Source organism: Malus sylvestris, chromosome 3, assembly GCF_916048215.2.
Source record: "Malus sylvestris chromosome 3, drMalSylv7.2, whole genome shotgun sequence".
Lineage (NCBI taxonomy): Eukaryota > Viridiplantae > Streptophyta > Magnoliopsida > Rosales > Rosaceae > Malus > Malus sylvestris.
Window position 1 is genome coordinate 33,135,690 of NC_062262.1, and position 18,243 is coordinate 33,153,932.

An 18,243-nucleotide genomic window follows, 5' to 3' on the forward strand; every position below is an offset into this window, starting at 1 on the left:
ACTGAGTAGGCATCTTCTATGTTTCGAGTGAGGATAGAGAATCTCTGAGATTTATGAATTGTGTCTATTTATTATACAATATGTGGTCAGTTTTTATTTTAAATTGAACACAAATATTACCTGACGAAAATTGACCGCAAGATATACGATAAACAAATATAATTTAACGGATTCCTGAAATCCTTACAAAGAGAATCCGGAAAATCCTGATTCTTATGTTTCTACTTATATACATGCCACGTATTTTAAAAATAACTAAAGTTAAAATAAACTACCAATTGTAGGCTGGATTTACCAAAAGCTGTGTGCAACAGAAAATGCTCGGAGGACTTTTTTTGTTGATAATATTTTTTAATAAAATAATGTGCGGTTAACAGTTAGATTTCATTTAGTGGTTTGAACAAAAAAATCTAACCATCAGCCTCCACATTGCCTACAAATATTGTCTAGAAAAATGATCCGTCTAGTATGGAGAGTGGATGTTTGAGCTAAATGTTGTTAGATCCATCGTCATGGAGAGTGGATCATCTATGTTTTATATGTACATGCCCATCTCTTCCTAACACGAGGCCTTTTGGGAGCTCACTAGCTTTGAGTTCTATCGGAACTATGAAGTTAAGCGAGTTTGGGCCAAAGCATTCCTAGGATGGGTGACCCACTGGGAAGTTCTCGTGTGAGTTCTCAGAAACAAAATCGTGATGGCATAGTGGGGGTCCAAAGCGAACAATATCGTGCTACCGCAGAGTCGAGCCCAGGATGTGGTAGAGCCCAGGTTAGGATGTGACAAATGCTTTTAGAGAAATGTTAAGAGAACTTTCTTAAAAGTATAACTCTTTATTGACTTTATGTCGGCTCACACTTTAATGTTAATTTTCATGCCAATATTATAAAATATTATGTCATAAACATGAGGTGGCAGATGGTTTATAGGGAGTCTTGCGCTTTGAGAGAGTCCCTAAGCATTTCTCAAAAAAGAAAGAAAGTAGAGCTTTTCATTTCAGCTTCCAATCACAATAACAAACTAGTTTGTCCATATTTTTCAGTTCTTATTACATTATATTAGGAGTATATTATGTTTCTTGCAAAAGAAACACACAACCAAAATTAAAATTTAAAAAAAAAATGGCATATCAACTTCATGGCTCAGCTTTAGGCGCCTTCACAGGAAACTCTTCCATTCCATAAACTGAGTTATGCTTGGAGCCATCATACTTCTCTCCATCTCCCCACACTGCATAGGCCTCCTCTCCGTGGATGGCGTCGTCACTGACCTGCAACTGCTCGCTGTTGAGCCTGAGCGGAATGAATTGCCTCAAGAACATGCAAATGATGCTAGTGATGATCACATTGACAACAACCACAAACCCTAGTCCTAGGAATTGGATTCCCATTTGCTTAAACCATGCACTGACTTGGCCACTATGGATTCCATAGGCAAGGCCACTGTAGTGTTGCCAATTTGCGGTTAAGAAGAATATACGGCAGAGCTTCGGGTGCACAAAGAAGCCGGCAAGGATGCCTCCTAGGCTTCCGGCCATGGCGTGGGTGTGGAACACGGCCATGGTGTCATCTACATGACTTAGGATGCTGATTTTCTTGTGGAGAGTGTACCATGGGATGCTTCCTGACATCATTCCCATGATGATTGCTGCCCAACATTGTACCACTCCTATACTCAAAAAATTATATGACACAATTAAGTGATCATGTACAACTGAAATAAAAACGGCATACCAGTTATGTAATATGACATGACAATTTACGATTGCACCAAGAAATGCATCATTTTGAGTAGGCATGATTAGAGATGGAGGTATGAACTGGCTGAATAGTTCAAATTGGCAGCATGATATTTGATTCGGCTTTCAAATTAAAGCAAGAGAAATGAAATCTCATATTTATCTGTGAACTTTTGATTGGGCCCAAAATAATATTATTGGGCCAAGCGTAGGTTCATGTTCGGCCCAAGGCTTTTCCAAACATACTATGGGCCATCCAGTGGTCATAAGTCGCCCCATCAGGTCGATCGAGTCCTATTTCAAGAAGGATTGGACTGGATAAGAGCGAGTGGGTTGAGTCCTAGTATGAAAAGGAGTTTTGATGGAATAAGGATGCTGAGATTTGAGAAGTGAATGCGGCTGAGTAAAGAGTTTGGTTCAAAGTCCTAATGGAGGTAGGATTGGCCGAGATGTGGTTAGATTAGGATAAAGAATCTTAATCCAAGTATAGTTCTGGTTCGGCCATGATAAGGTTGGCTCCTATAAATACGAGACGATACACATCGAGAAAGGGCTCCAACTCAACACACAAACTGCCTTGCGCAAAATATCGCTCTACGCGAAACCTCTTAACAACCTTGAGATTTTTATTTTCTTTTTCACCAACACATCTTCAGTTTGGATAAACAGCATTGTGAATGCAACCGGCGAACACCTTCAGTTTGGATAAACAACACTGTTGCCGTAGAATCAGCCGACCGCAGAGCACCTTCAGTTTGTATAAATAGCACTGCGTCGAGGTCGACTGATTATCTATCCAAGTCTCGGTCGAGAAGGATTTTCGGATCCTTGTTGGCAGAGTTCATCTCATTAGCCTTCTCGGCAAATTGAGGTGTTACAGATTACTGGGCTCGGCGCATTGACGTCGAGTGTTAGAAAGTTCTTAAAGTACTTCCTGGAAGAAGCACGTAACTGGCGCTTCTTACAGAAAACACTTTAAGTGTTTTTGAAATCTAAAAATATTTTCTTTAAAAGCGCTTTCAGTTATTTTAAAAGCACATCCAAACGAACCCTTAGTATTAGCAACGTTACATTTGATATATTTATATTTATGACTAAATTTTGTATCATATATTTTGATTTTTAGTTTGTACCCATTTTAATTTGCAACCTTTTTTTGTTAATTGTGCCAATTTTCTATTTAGTTTTAGTTTGTACCCATATATTAATTTCTTTTTTTGTCCATATTTTTCAAACTTTTATTTTTACTCATATTTTTTTGACCTTTTATTTGTATCCATAATTTATTTATAATGTACCCATTTGTCTTTAAAAATGTACCACTTTGTTATATGTAAACTATACCCATTGTCTTTTTTATATATGAAATGTACCCATTATATAAAACGTATCACCTTTTTTTGTATAAAATGTACCAACTTTTTGTTTGTAAAATGTATCGTATAAAAATTACTAAATTTTATATGTAAAATTTCATTAATATAAGTAATGACAAATCATGGGTTTTATTTTTATTTAAGTATAATTTTTTTTTTAATATTTTCAACAAATTATGGAATTTATTTAAAATCTCATTAATATAAATAACTAAAAATATCAAATTTTAATTTAAAAATTATAATAACCTTCATATAAATGCATTATTGCATTAATTTCAAGGACTTCAATAAAAAACCGAAAACCAACAAAGTTTCAATAAAAAAACATTGACAAATAGGGACCGCATTTAAAGTTACCCTAAGTGTAATAATGTTGATATGTCTTATTTTTAGAATATAATAATATACAAAAAAAATTATTATAATTTGAATGAAATAATAACATTGTGTTGATGTGTTTCAGATACACCTAAACGTTACTGTAAAACTAAGGTCTCGAGACTTGGAATCATGACACTGGCGCCATTCAATAATACTTATCACTTTCAATCCAATATATAACATGTGTACTTAAATGAAACAAAATTTTGAATTATTTTGATTCTTATTTTTTTTGCATTTACTAAAATATGGTGTTTAAATTATTCCACTAAATGACTTCCTTTGTACTTTACTAACACATAGGAAATTATACCAATTGTAAGTTACATGTTCAAATTCGTAATTTAATACTTAAAAAAAACAAGAATAAAACCAGTTTGAGACTAATTTGATGTAGATAAGATGACGAAATAAATTGAAGATCAAGTTAAAAGGTGTAAATCGGGCAGCAAGTGAAACAAATGAAAGGAGCACATTTTTGGGCATGCCAACAAACTTTAGTGTTACATGGTTTAAAAAAAATAAAAAATAAAAAAGACCTATACAATTAGATCCCACCAAAAGTGGTCCATTACATTTATCAGAAACTTTTAAGGGAAGGAATTCCCTTTTTTTTTTTTTTTATAAAAATGGAGATTAGGTGTGGGATCCACACCACATCAAACTTTAACGATTCGAATTATTTATTTTTCAAGTTGCACCTCATAGATCATCCTTGCAAAATATTAGCCAAATCGAAAATGTTTAAGACATCTAATTGGGTTCAAGGAAATTAACGAATACTTTGTTATACAAGAAACAATGAAATTTTATCTTGATAATTAAATAGGCAAATGGTTTCGGATTGAATTGAATTTTCGTAAGGATGATATATGAATTGAGACTTATAAAATAGACGGTTTGGATCGTTGAAATTCGATGTGAAGTGGACCCCACTCCTAATCCCAATTTTTTGAAAAAAATAGAAATCCCTTTACATAAAGAGCCTAATCATCCTACAACTGCTGGCAGAATTGATATGGGATGGAGTACCATGCAAGAGCATCACATCTTGCAGCAAGAGATCGATTTTGCATTGCTCACTACAACTCCAAAAGTGAAACGACTAAGACATGATTTTCGTTTTTTGCATGAATAAGTTTTAGTTGATGGTTTTTCTTTTGGGATATAAACGATATTAGAAGAGTGAATAATTGAACAAGAGATTTCGAATGTAAAAGTGAATGCACGTTTTAGTTGTTATTTTTTATTTTTTATATAAATGATGCTTTACAATAAATTGTCTAATTTATTTGGAAGGAACTTCGAATTTGGCAGCAAAGAGAGAAGCACACTTCTCTAACTAATTTGGTTAAACTTAAAGCATAATTTAACTTCAATTTTAATTAAGCTAGCTAAAACATTGTACTCCATCATTTGCACTCGTCCTGAATTCTGCTCATCGTAATATAAAGTAAAATTAATTTAATGTAGACAATCATTTGTCTTAATAAAAAGTTTTGGAATTTTAATGTGGCCTTCAAAAATATGAATTAAACAAATATAAAGAAGAGAAGAGAGTAAAGTAAATTATAGCAATTGTCCTTCAACTTTGACTTAATTGGAGCAATGATCCATCAACGAAAAATTCATTACAAATGGTCACTCAACTCATCAAAACGTGCAACCATGGTCCCTCAACTAAAAATTCACTACCAATGGTCCCTCAACTTTAATCCAACTAAAGAAATTGTGCCTCAACTTTTAATCCAACTAGAGAAATGGTGCCTCAACTTTCATTTAATTAGAGAAATGGTTCTTGAACTTTAATTTAATTGTAGCAATGGTACTTCCAACATAACTCATTTTGAGAAAATTCTGACGACATTGACGAAAAGAATCATAATTACATGTTTTGATGAGTTGACAGACTAATGGTAATAAATTTTTAGTTGAGAAACTATTATTTTAATTTAATTAAAATTGGTGACCATTACTACAATTTCCTCGAATATGATCATGTTGCCGTCGCTGCAAGTAGCACCACAAGAACGCTGCGTCACAGTTCACTCGCAAGCATTTTGTTCGTATCCCTCCTCGCCAGAACCTGTGGTGCTCCTTCAACCCTCAGAGAAAAGCTTCTCCCTCTCAAGCTCAAAGCTCCCTCAACCAGTAAGCTCTCTCTCTCTCTCTCTACTGTAAAATTTCCATTTCAAGAGAGAGAGAGATAAGTGAACAGAGCAGCTTTAAAACCCCAGAAAACTGCTACCATTTGCATGCGGAATTTTGAATTTCCATTGATGTTGTTCAGTTAACTGGAAACCCGAGTGAAAGTCAGTAGCTTTTCTATCTGGGTTCTTTCTAAATTATCAAATCATGGTCTCTGCAATGCTCAATGGGGCTGAGAATCTCACTCTTATCAGAGCAATAACCCCAAATGTGTAAAGTTTTCACGTGTCGGATCTTCACGGGAAGCAGTTTCTGAAAACGGGTTTTGCTTCAACCGCAAGAATACCCAAATCTTGCGCTAGAATCAATGTGCCCAGATGCAGCAGCAGCATCTCAGCTCCTCGGCCAGCTTCCCAGCCGAGGTTTATTCAGCACAAGAAGGAGGCTTTCTGGTTCTACAGATTCCTCTCAATTGTGTATGATCATGTTATAAACCCCGGGCATTGGACTGAGGACATGAGGGACGAGGCGCTTGAGCCGGCGGAGCTCACTGATCGGAGAATGATTGTGGTGGATGTTGGTGGCGGCACAGGGTTCACCACTCTGGGGATTGTGAAGCATGTGGATGCCAAGAATGTCACCATTCTTGACCAGTCACCTCACCAGCTTGCCAAGGCGAAACAGAAGGAGCCCTTGAAGGAGTGCAAGATTATTGAGGGTGATGCTGAGGACCTCCCTTTTCGAACTGATTACGCTGATCGATATGTGTCTGCTGGGAGGTACATTGCACATACATACACTTTTCATTTGTTGTGCTTTTCCAGCTTTGCTTGATCTTCAAGTTGCAAATTTGTTATGTAATGTGTTGATTTTGTGTCTATTTAAGGGCTGGAAAGTAGTCTCTGCCTATTAGGATGCTATTATACCCAAACGTGGGTTAGTCTAATTGGCTAAGACGGTGTTTAAATCCCCATCCTCGTAGGTTTGAGTAGTTCAGAATGTCGCCTTGTCAAAAAAGAATGCTATTACTCGATTGGAGCACGAACACCATGTTTGATTTTCAAATGCATTCTTCATTTGTATGATTGAACTCAAATATGTGGTAAAAATGTGCAGGATGGTATTCGCTTTTAGCTCATGTTGAATTTTGACACACACATGCTAACTTTTGTTGTCTTTCTAATGGGACTGTATGATTGCATTTTCTCAGCATCGAGTACTGGCCAGACCCGCAGCGTGGCATCAAGGAAGCATACAGGGTCCTAAAACTCGGAGGAAAAGCATGCGTAATTGGTCCTGTGTACCCAACATTTTGGTTATCTCGTTTCTTTGCCGATGTATGGATGCTTTTCCCAAAGGAGGAAGAGTACATTGAGTGGTTCCAGAAGGCTGGGTTTAAAGATGTCCAGCTGAAAAGAATTGGCCCAAAATGGTATCGTGGGGTTCGCCGCCATGGATTGATCATGGGATGTTCTGTAACAGGCGTTAAACCTGCATCCGGGGATTCGCCCTTACAGGTATTTTCTTCTGGAGAACTCTGGTTGACCTGTTTCTTGATGGTTAATGCTCTTCCATGTTTGATTTCTTATCAGTTTAGCATTTAGAGTTGATTGAGATTCAAGCACTTCGATGAAACGAGTGGATTCTAATTGTGTAGTAGTTCGATTAGTGTATACATTGGCCATGCTACTACTGTTTATAGAAACGGAGAAACGTTATGATTTCCCGTATAAATCGTCGAAGTTCCGGTCACTATAGATCATTGAACTCGAATGCTATTGCTGTCAATTCCAAGAGCAGACGGTGGCTTTACAATTTTGTTCTTGTTTTATGATGTGTGGTGGTTCCTTTTAATCCTATGTTCTATCTTATTTACTCTTCATCTGTCGTTGTGTTTCGATGCAGCTTGGTCCGAAAGCAGAGGACGTGACAAAGCCGGTAAATCGGTGGTCGTTCTTCGTGCGGTTCATGTTGGGTGTCATGGCAGCAACATACTACGTGCTGGTGCCTATATACATGTGGATCAAAGATCAAATTGTACCCAAGGGCCAACCAATCTGAGAGAGAGAGTTGATGCCTTTCTGGTTTTACTACTGGTACGAGTAGGCAGGCATAGTTGTCGTTGTGTATGCATACAGGACGAGACAGAATTGTCGATGATCGCCATCGCTAATGAAATCCCATCAGATTTTCAATTGTAATTAAAGCTTTGTTTAGTCTCTTGAACAACTGCGCGAAAAAAAAATAACAGAATCAAAATCCCCACGCATCATCCTATAACAAAGTCGATTACTTTCAGATTACATTGCAAAGCAAACGCAAAATCTAACAAGACAGATACGCGTAGAATGCCGATGGATCCCTTCTGCGTAGATGTACATGAACTCAAGATGCCACTAGTACTGTGCCGGAACCAAGAAAAAGATTTAAGGACTGATATCGTCGTATGAAACCAACCCCCTTTGAGCAGGCGGGGAGCTTGATCTTGACCTGCTCGGAGACCTAGGAGTTCTATTACGACGCTTAGGAGTAGCATCTGGAGATATGGAATAAGAGGGCCTTGGGCTCCTTGACCTAGACTTAAGCCTACCTCTGTCTGGAGATTGCTGATCACCAATTCGGGGTCCAAGGCGGGATTTTAGTCTATCACTTACAGGAGGTCGATCGACCGGACTCAGACTACGGCTGTGGCTGCGGTCCCTATTACGGCCACGATAAGCACCAGGACTGCGGGAAATGCTCCTACTTCGACTTCTCCTGCTCCTGTATCTATATATACAAAAAAAAAAAACAATCAACAGCATGATACATTCGTGTCTCAATGTGCCATAAAAAAATAACACGTAACTTAAAAGAACAGATGACAAATCCAATCAAATGCAGGAGCAAAATACAGAAAAACTAGAATTCTGGTTAATTAAAGTGAAATTTGACAAGATCCTCTTCCAGTATTTGAAATCACCAGGTGATATAAGATGATGTGCTTCGTTCCCTAGTCATCAAAATTTCAAAAATTTATTACTATTAATTTCATCCACTGGGCTTCATGTATTGATGGATAGGATAAATGCTTCTGATTTATAAGAAGCATTACAATTTATCTTTCTCTGAGAGGACTCTGGGATGGTGCCACATATTTTTCCTTATTCAGTAATGGGTTTTAAATAAAATGAGTCTAGCTCTCTGCATGTGTATAAACAAAAGAAAAAAGACATGTCGGTCTACCATGATCGAAATGTTTGTATTTCTTTCGTCTCTAACAGAAAGATCATTTATGCTCTGACTTTACTTTTTCTCACCTCATATGTTTTGTGTATGCAATGGCTCACCTCATATGTTTTGTGTATGCAATGGCTCACCTCATATGTTTTGTGTATGCAATGGCTAAGCATGCTTTCAGGCTTGAGAGAGAGAGAGAGAGAGAGAGAGAGAGAGATACACAATGGCTAAGCATATGCTTTCAGGCTTGAGAGAGAGAGAGAGAGAGAGAGAGAGAGAGAGAGAGAGAGAGAGAGAGAACCTGGGAGGGCTTCCACCTTTTGGTGGGCTTCGCAAACGTCTACGAGGTGAGCGCTCAGAAAAATTTCTATAGCTTGAGTACCTTCAGACATGCAAAAGATAATTCATTTTAAGCTCATACTTTCTTACTCATAATTCACTAACATGATACTGAGATTACCTATCACGGTTACTTCTATAAGTGTCTCTTCCATTATTACGATAGGAATTACGGAGTGAACGCTCTGGAGATGGAGTACGGTAACGACGTGCAAAGGCAAAGCGGTCAGTGAAGCCACGTCCTTTTCTAACGCGCTTTGAATTTCCATTTGGTGAAGTGCTTCTTGATAAACCCCCTTCATGATTGGTGGTAGAAGGTTCAGGAGCTATGCGGACAGGGCTACGCGATGGACTCCTAGCTCTGTTTTTCTCGCCAGTACTCCTCGGAGGACTTCCACTAGGAATTCTATCAGGACTTGGGCTTGGCCTGCTCCTAGGGCTGTTTCTTGACCTCCTTTTGCGAGTTGGACTTCTGATGATAAAATATTCACAGAAATTGTCAAGCAATCAAAGAAGTATCAGCTGTACATGAACCAGTCTAAATAAACCCAAGGCAGTAAAAAGGACAGAAGAAAAGCAAGTCAACAGTAGAAACCTAGAGATGTTTGAGTCATCTGAGTCGGAGTTCTGATTAGCAGTTTTAGCTTCTGCATTATGCCCGTTGTTGAAAGGTGCATCATTCTTTGGAGATAATTCACCTTCTTCTTGGGATGCGTTGCCCTCAGTTTTCTTCCTACCATGATTATGCCTCTGTTCAACAACAATTTTTTTCACTAGAGGGGGTTCTTTTCCCACGTCTGGAACATCACAACAACCCACAAGTTCAAAAATGCATTATTAGATGAAGTAAAGCTACTTAAGACTTTTCCATCTTGCACAAGCAGGCGTGCACACATAAATGTTAATAACAAATATCTTGTAATAATATAGATGAGATACCATTGGTTGGAAGTTTTTTTTCTGCATGCTTTAAGTTGCTGGTTTTACGAGAAGAAACATGACGACCATCTTTATCATCATCAGAACTGCTTCTGCCGCTTCTAGAAATCTCACTTTCTGTGTCACTTGAACTTTCCGATCTCCTGAAAACAAGGTCATAATAAACATGCATGGAAAATAAAAGGAGGCCCAGGCAGAAAACAGAAAAAAGAAGTGGCAGTTAAAGTAACTAGGAAACATACCGTTTTGACTTGCGCCTTGATCGTTTGGAATACCGCCCGCTCTTCCTCTTTTTTTTCCCATCTCTTCTTTTCCTTGAACGCTGGTGCTTACCTTTTTTAACAGATTTCCTCTTCCTGCGCCTTCCATCACTAGACGAACTTGAGTCAGATAAAGAAGAATCAGAATCAGAATCAGAATCTGAAGAATCCGACTCAGACTCTGAGCTGTGGGAGTCAGATGAATAATATCTTCTTCTCTTAGTTCTTTCCTTCAAGGATTTGTTACGCCTTCCTCTAGCTTCCTCATCAGAACTATCCTCAGAGGATGGAACCTTTCCTGATTTCCTCTTTTTACCTGGACAAAAAACTGATCATATATGCTCCCAAAATAAAGTATTTACAAGGCAGATAATTCTTGTGTCTGTACTTATATATGCACACATTACCTTTCTCTTTCTCTTTCTCTGTTGCAACAGGGATTTTAATTTCTGAGAATTCACCACAATCCACAATTTTCACGGTTTCTAAAGGTTTTCCATCAGCAGTTCCCACTTTCTCAATTTTCTCAACTACATCCATTCCCTTCACAACTTTTCCAAAAACAACATGTTTCCTGACAAAGATAATGACTAAATCATTTTAAAATTATAAAACAACCCTACATAAAACATTGTCTCTTAAAGTGGTGAACAATGGAAATGAAGAAGATCTATGGCTGTAGGTAATGAGTATGAATAGCATCTCACATAAACGTACGAATAAAAAAGCAATTTAAATTACCCATCCAAATGAGGCTGGCGCCTGAAGATTATAAAGAACTGGGAACCATTTGTGTTTGGACCCGCATTTGCCATGGACAGAAGACCAGGTCTATCATGCTTCAATTTAAAATTTTCATCTGCAAGGGGAATGAAAATTATGACCACAACTAAATCGTTATGACGCATGCAAGTTCCTACACGCGCAAGAAAAAAAAATCTACCTGCAAACTTTCCTCCATAAATACTTTCTCCACCAGTGCCTGCAAACCAATCAAAGGTCGATCCTTACACGTCTGGGCATGAATTTACAAGTAAAACATAAAATTTGCATTCATCAAACAAATAATTGATTTACAGGAAGAAATTCATACCATTTCCATTTGAAAAATCACCGCCCTGTATAAAAGAGAGACGAGGTTATGACATATTAATACTTACAAGATAAATAAATAATTCAGCCCTAAATCATAGAGAGAAACGAGCGAAAAAGGTTGTCATCTCTACCTCCAACAACATCATCCCCACATCTACACAATTAAAAATTTAAGGTATTTCAAATACAAGCTTTGCATTTGCAACGCAAGAATAGGTATTGACATTGCAAAGTTTATGTACTGGCCATTTAAAAGAAGAAAATGAACATTCAGGAAAGCCGAAGTCAATAAGAGACATAAGACACAACTGTTCCATGCAACAGAGTGATTTGTCCTTTCAGGAAGATAAGTAATATTTGATGATGACGGTTCACTAGAAAAGAGGCAACATACCTGGGCCATAAATCCTTTTATTACTCGATGAAATGTTGATCCTTTGTAATGGAGAAGTTTTCCTGTAGACTTTCCAATGCCCTTCTCACCTATAACAGAAGACAGCATAAAATGTCACATTATAGGTCATTTAACCGATGACGAATGTAGGCAGAAGAAATTTGTTACCAAGAAAAACAAAAAACATGGAATTGAATACTATAACCAGATTTACACATCCAATAAAGGTAACAATAGATGGGTTTACGAACTGATTTATTTCAGCAACACCAATGTGGTTCCAATGCTCACCAATCCTATATCTGATATGTTTTCATATTTTTTCTTTCCAGACATATCTACAATAAAACCAAATCTACCTTCCTCAAACTTTTAAAGAATCAAAACTGGATACATATCCAACAAACACAACAATCAAATTATACTAAAAATAAAAATCCACTTTCCCATATACCTGTACAGAGAGCCCTGAAATTCTCTGCCGTCTTAGGAACAACATCAGCAAAAAGCTGCAAATTTTCAGGAGAAACAAGTTTAGCATAACTCTATTATATCAAAATGCAAGCTAAAAGTTTCCTTTTGAAACAGGTAAAGCAAACTACAAAATCCAACAAGGGAGAGTGTCACGATTTTTACGCACCTCAATAACAATTTGTTCCACAGGGTCCCTATCAATTGATACATCTAAGAAGACGCAAGGGTTCTTTTTCTTGCTCATATCTTCCTGTCTCAAGAACATCAGAGTAAGAGAAGTAAATAAACACATACCGTTTTACAGTGTAAGCCTGCGTAACAATCAAGCATAGATAAAAGTAAAATCTACATACTATTTAGCTCAAGAAAGTTTCTTTGCATGTAATTCAGCAAAAATACACAAATTGAAGGAATTTTTTTTGAACAAGATATAGCGAAACAGTAAGCACAGATAGAAAAAAAAAAGCAATCAGCGAAGATGAGAACCCTAGAAATCGGAAAAAGGAAATGCAGGGTTCTATTTAGTTCCAAGGGTTTGGCAACGATCTTGATATTGATCCTTTTCCATGCCGAACCCACAATTCGGATTCCGCTCCATGGTTTTCCATCGGCATTACATTCGAATGCCAAACGTGCCCCAATATCACAAACTACTCCAAGTTTAGTTCTTTCAGCTCATCATCAGAACCAAAATCTACATACCCTCAAGGGGAATCGCAAAACCCAAAACCTAAAGGTCCAATTACGAATCTTACCAACCTGAAAACCCCAATTCTAAACTCTCGGATTGCATCCGTTACTGTGAAACAGAGTGTTGCAGTACAGGAATTGTAAATCTGTAGGTGAAAGCTCGTGTGAGAAATTGAAAAGTACCTGTTGGTTGAGCTCGACTCGGACTGAGTGAACTCGGTTCCGGATACTGAAACAAAATACGGCGGCGGCGACGAGCGAGGAGAGAGTGAAAAGACGATGCCTTGCCGCTGCTTTGCTGTTTCTGGTGCTTCCGCTAAAACCCCCGAGAGAGATCTTACGATTCTTACTTATCTTGGTCTGAGCGGAAATCGCCCGCTACGCGGTTCATGGTTTTGCGGTAGATCTCTACGCTTTATTTTCTCACTGAAACTAAATTAATTAAAAATTCCTAAACTTTATTTCTCTCCTCTAACCAAGAAACAAAAGTTGCAAGGGGAGTGGTTAAATTATGATTTTAAAGGATTGTATATATTTTTTATGTGTCATATTCTTGGTCACTGCAAATCCTTAATAAAAAAAAGGATAAAAGATTGTTTACAATCCTCATGTTTCGTAGTTTTCAACATTTAGTACATCAAATTTTTTTCGTCTCAGATTCATACCTAAAGTGTAAATTTTGGGACAGTCTCATACATCCGTTAGTCAAACTGTTAAGTTTTCTGTTAACTGTGACGTAGCGCACTGATTGGACGCCACGTGTCATCCGAGTTTTTTTTTTTTTCTTTCTTTTCTTTTCTTCTTCCTTCTTCTTCTTCTTCTTCTTCCTCCGACTGCAACTTTCTTTTCTTTTTTTTTTCTTCCTCCTTCTCCTTCTTCCTTCCTTCCTCATTCCTTCCCTTTCTTCCCCTTCTTCCTTCTTCTTCCTTCTCATTCTCCTTCTTCTTCCTCCGAATCTGGGGAAGCTTTTTTTTTTTTCTTCTTCTTCCTTCTCTTTCCTCCTTCTTCCTTCTTCTTATTCTTCTTCCTTCTTCTTCTTCTTCTTCTTCTTCCTCCGAATCTGCCCAGATTCAGTTTTTTTTTTTCTTCCACCTTGTTCTCCTTCTTCCTTCCCTTTCTTCTCCTTCTTCCTTCCCCTTCTTCGTGCTTCTTCTTCTTCCTCCGAATCTGGGGGAAGATGAAAGTTTTTTTTTTTTTTGTTTGAGGAAGAAGAAGAAGAAGGAGGAGGAAGGAAGGAGGAGGAAAAAGGGGAAGGAAGAAGGAGAAGGAGGAAGAAAAAAAAATGTTGCAGTCGGAGGAAGAAGAAGGAGGAAGAAGAAGAAAGAAAAAAAAAAACAAACTTCCCCAGATTTCGGAGGAAGAAGAAGAAGAATGAGAAGGAAGAAGAAAAAGAAAAGAAAGTTGCAGTCGGAGGAAGAAGAAGAAGAAGAAGAAGAAGAAGAAGAAGAAGAAGAAGAAGAAGAAGAAGAAGAAGAAGAAGAAGAAGAAGAAGAAGAAGAAGAAGAAGAAGAAGAAGAAGAAGAAGAAGAAGAAGAAGAAGAAGAAGAAGAAGAAGGAAGAAGAAAAGAAAGAAAAAAGAAAAGAAAAAAAAACTGGGATGACACGTAGCGCCCAGTCAGTGCGCCACGTCACAGTTAACAGAAAACTTAACAGTTTGACTAACGGATGTATGAGACTGTCCCAAAATTTACACTTTAGGTATGAATCTGAGACGAAAAAAACTTGATGTACTAAATGTTGAAAACCACGAAACATGAGGGTAGTAAACAATCTTTTACCCTAAAAAAAATAACAAAATTATGTGGAAATCCATCCAAATCTATAAACAAAATTCATAAAAATCCCCAAAAATCCTTATAAAATCCCCAGAATTCTACAAATCCAATCAAATCCATGAATTCAAAAAGTCTTTTCAAATCTTCCCAAATCCAAATTTGACTACACTTTAATTCGTTTTGGGGTCAAGTCTCATCTATTTTCTCCCATTTTCCTTTCTATTGTGCATTAAGATACACTATGTAAAATGTGAGCAACAATATTCAACAACTGTATGGTGATACGCTACACATTAGACGTAATTGATCTTCGAATCATGAACTTAACAAAATCTTAACCTTGAAGACTTTGTTACTGAAATTTGTTTAGTTGCCATTGTTAACAATTAGGGAGACTTTGGATGCAAATTTTAACTACCAATATTATTTGATTGAAATCTTGTTGGTTTTTTATTATTTTTTTTATCAAAGTCTCTAGCATTAATGTAATAATGTATTTCTATGTAGCTAAATTCGACACCCCGAGTCCATTTTTTTTGCATCCATTTAGTAAAATTTCAAAGTTTTAACGTAGTTAACCGCCTCGGCGACACAGTTGACTTTTGGGGTTGACCATTGACTTTTCGTTGACTTTTTACGAAAATTACCTGGGACCCTTCTTAGCGTATTTCGACGTCCTGATTCTAAATCTGCACTCCGTTTTCCCAAATTTAATCGTCTTAGTTGAGTTTTTCTAACGGGTCCCAATATTATGCTTAGGTGCGATTACTATCGGAGATTTCGGCTTTACTAGTTCGAACGGTTGTGACCTCGTAAGTATATGTGAGTGGATCTTTTCTTTTACATAGTATATATGTTTGTTTAGTTTCCATTTATATATTTGATAAAGAACCTTCCACATTACACTTAGATTAGATTAATGTTTATAAGAATTAGCATATTAACGAAATTTATGAAATTATGCTACGTCATACGAGATGCACATGTATGCGTATTATTATTGATGCCTTATTTGTATTTACGATCATGAATAACAATGCATTGATTAGAATTATCTAATTATCAATTTACCGTGGCATGATCTTATTTACGTTATCTATTCATCGTTGCTGCACCGATGTTAATACTCGCTTGGGGCCAAGGCCAGTCTTTCACTTGTATGTTTACATCGCACCGTATGCTCACTATGGATCCATTGTAGGTGTCAGTCCTGTCGTAGATTACTATAGACAATTAGGACTCGTATGTGATACGCATAACGCTAGTCTTCACGTGATTGTAATATTATAGCTTAATTCATTATTACACCTAGTTTTGTTCATATCAGAATATATCTGCACGAACTCGTGTGTTAGCATATATTGATGAACACCCTACATGATATGTTTGTTTATGCAAGATTATGTGATTTTCGGATGTTAGATGTTTATTTACGAAATATTGTGACGTATTGAATTCTTGAGATATTGTAGGTTATGGTAAGTATTTTCATATTAAACATAGTATGTATATTTTGGAAACTATATTTGTTTACGGCAAAAGGTTATTACGTTTTGAAAAGATTTTTACAAAACTTTAGTTTTATGCCCACTCACCTTTTTTTTTTCGCCCCTCCAAGTTTTAGTAGCTAAGTTTTCGTATCAACGAGGATTCCTAACAAATCTGTGTATTGGAGGTTACCTTCGATGGTATAATTCTCATTCTACTTTTATTGTACTTTACTTATACTCTAGCATCACATGTAAAATGAGTCCATTCCCGCTCACATGCACACTCTTCCATTTAAGCACTTCTAGGTTTAAATTTACTCACATTTTTCACATCACTACACTTTATGGCTTCGTCACCTTCTTGGTGTCGACCGTCACAGTTCGATTCAGAGTCCAGGTGGACATTCCGGTTCAGGGTGTGTCAAATAAATAAATACATTTACAATTAAAAAATTGAAAGTCTTTTTATAAAAAAAAATTAATGGGTACAAATTAATATATATATATATTTTGGAAATGTTTTGAATTGAAAATTAATTAGAAGTTTAAGAAGGGTGTGAGTGTTAAAACACTAAATTAATTACTAATTTTTATTTAAAGAAAAATATGTAACTAACTTGTAAACTCATTAATACATTAATGCTAGAAACTTAGTTTAAAATTTGAAAACTAATAAGACCTCAGTCAATGAACAAGAGACTAGATACTAATTTTTCTTAAGAATTATGTATCATTTCGTGATTAACTTGTTAGCCTGCAACGTATTGGACTTTGATGTAATCACTATATCTTAACCATTTATCAATATACCACTTCCACTTACTCTTTAATTAAAAATTCTTTCTAACGTAAGCGCTTATAACCATTAATGGCATGTTTACCAACCAGGACTGGAATGAAATGAAAGGGAATCATTCCCGATTGAAAGGATTCCAGTGTTTACTCAACATTTTGGGAATGAAAAAATGGTGGGGTCCACCATAAAATAGGAATTCAATTCCAGAATGTGGAGGAATTGGATTACTGAAATGGAGGTGGTAATCCTACTCCGGATGAAAGCCTCCATCAAGAATCATACTTTCCTACCCAAAATACCCTTAAAATACTTCAGCACCCAGCCCTCCATCTGTTTCTCTCTCTCGCTACTCCCTTACAACTTCAGCACCCGGACCCCTCTATCTGCACATGCAACGTATTGGATTAAACTTTGAAGCCGCCGTCAGAAGCTTGTCTGCGCTTGCACCATTACAGGAATCCGAGGTTCTGACAAACTATTTCCGAGTCTGACGTTCTAATCCACACCGAGATTTCCCTAAAATCTAACCCACATCAACGAAGGAGCAGGAAACAAAGAGAGGAAAGAGGAGATGAAAAAAAAAATCAAAAGGAGGAGATGAAAAAAAAGGAAAAAAATCAAAGGAAGGACGCCAGAGACAGGAAAGACGAAGGAGTAAGAAACAGAGAAAGGAAAAAGGAGATGAAAAAAGGGAAAAAAATCAAAGGAAGGATGTCAGAGAGAGGAATGAGATGAATAAGGGAAAAAGAATCAAAGAAGGAAATGCGGTTGTAGTGTTCTACAGCCACAAATAATTCACTTTTTTAATTTACTATTATATTATATAAAATTGTATTAAAATAAATAAGCATAAAATATTTGATTTGTGACATGGGCATTTTAGTAATTGTAATGCTTTATACTCCGATTTTGTTGAATTAGTAAGCAGTTTTATAGATTCACTACCATTTCTAGGGCTGGTTCGGTATGGGATACCGAACCAAAAATGGCATATCAAATCCCGAACCGAAAATTTTCGGGACGTAAATCTCATGACCGATCCCGAACCGAAATTTCGGGATTCCTAAATTTCGGGATTCCCGAAATATTTTTGGTATTTCGGAATTTCCCGAAACCGAACATCAT

General features: G+C 36.8%; 3 protein-coding genes across 5 annotated transcripts; 1 reads left to right on the top strand and 2 right to left on the bottom strand.

The window, feature by feature from the left end:
* Positions 1 to 1,136: 1,136 nt before the first annotated feature.
* Positions 1,137 to 1,631, bottom strand: LOC126617206 (ammonium transporter 2 member 4-like). The gene has a single exon (XM_050285240.1). The coding sequence runs from the start codon at positions 1,629 to 1,631 to the stop codon at positions 1,137 to 1,139; it is 495 nt and encodes a 164-aa protein (XP_050141197.1).
* Positions 1,632 to 5,491: 3,860 nt separating this feature from the next.
* On the top strand, positions 5,492 to 7,853 carry LOC126617207 (2-methyl-6-phytyl-1,4-hydroquinone methyltransferase, chloroplastic-like). Its single transcript, XM_050285241.1, has 5 exons — positions 5,492 to 5,650; positions 5,790 to 5,815; positions 5,926 to 6,426; positions 6,858 to 7,187; positions 7,358 to 7,853. Coding segments are annotated over exons 1-5 (1,017 nt in total). The 3' UTR covers positions 7,359 to 7,853.
* LOC126615939 (peptidyl-prolyl cis-trans isomerase CYP63-like) lies at positions 7,798 to 13,476 on the bottom strand. Of its 3 annotated transcripts, none has more exons than XM_050283868.1 (14): positions 13,241 to 13,476; positions 12,534 to 12,621; positions 12,348 to 12,402; positions 11,894 to 11,982; positions 11,498 to 11,522; positions 11,348 to 11,386; positions 11,146 to 11,263; positions 10,812 to 10,978; positions 10,387 to 10,732; positions 10,145 to 10,287; positions 9,801 to 10,002; positions 9,327 to 9,677; positions 9,168 to 9,248; positions 7,798 to 8,416 (listed from the first exon to the last, which is right to left on the bottom strand). In XM_050283868.1, the coding sequence occupies exons 2-14, from the start codon at positions 12,609 to 12,611 to the stop codon at positions 8,074 to 8,076; spliced, it is 2,037 nt and encodes a 678-aa protein (XP_050139825.1). In that variant the 5' UTR covers positions 12,612 to 12,621; positions 13,241 to 13,476; the 3' UTR covers positions 7,798 to 8,073. The 3 variants fall into 3 exon arrangements, with proteins under 3 accessions (XP_050139825.1, XP_050139824.1, XP_050139827.1); XM_050283867.1 differs by having other exon boundaries at positions 12,534 to 12,617; positions 13,241 to 13,475; XM_050283870.1 differs by having other exon boundaries at positions 10,387 to 10,720; positions 12,534 to 12,617; positions 13,241 to 13,474.
* Positions 13,477 to 18,243: the final 4,767 nt, after the last annotated feature.

Coding starts and splice junctions, on each gene's coding strand:
- LOC126617206 (XM_050285240.1), bottom strand. CDS start 1,631: ATGTCAGGAAGCATCCCATGGTACACTCTCCACAAGAAAATCAGCATC.
- LOC126617207 (XM_050285241.1), top strand. CDS start 5,492: ATGATCATGTTGCCGTCGCTGCAAGTAGCACCACAAGAACGCTGCGTC. Junction 5,816..5,925: donor GGAAACCCGAGTGAAAGTCA/GTAGCTTTTCTA, acceptor AAATGTGTAAAG/TTTTCACGTGTCGGATCTTC. Junction 6,427..6,857: donor CGATATGTGTCTGCTGGGAG/GTACATTGCACA, acceptor GCATTTTCTCAG/CATCGAGTACTGGCCAGACC.
- LOC126615939 (XM_050283868.1), bottom strand. CDS start 12,611: ATGAGCAAGAAAAAGAACCCTTGCGTCTTCTTAGATGTATCAATTGAT. Junction 11,983..12,347: donor TTTCAGGGCTCTCTGTACAG/GTATATGGGAAA, acceptor CTTCTGTTATAG/GTGAGAAGGGCATTGGAAAG. Junction 10,288..10,386: donor TCAAGGCGCAAGTCAAAACG/GTATGTTTCCTA, acceptor CCTTGTTTTCAG/GAGATCGGAAAGTTCAAGTG.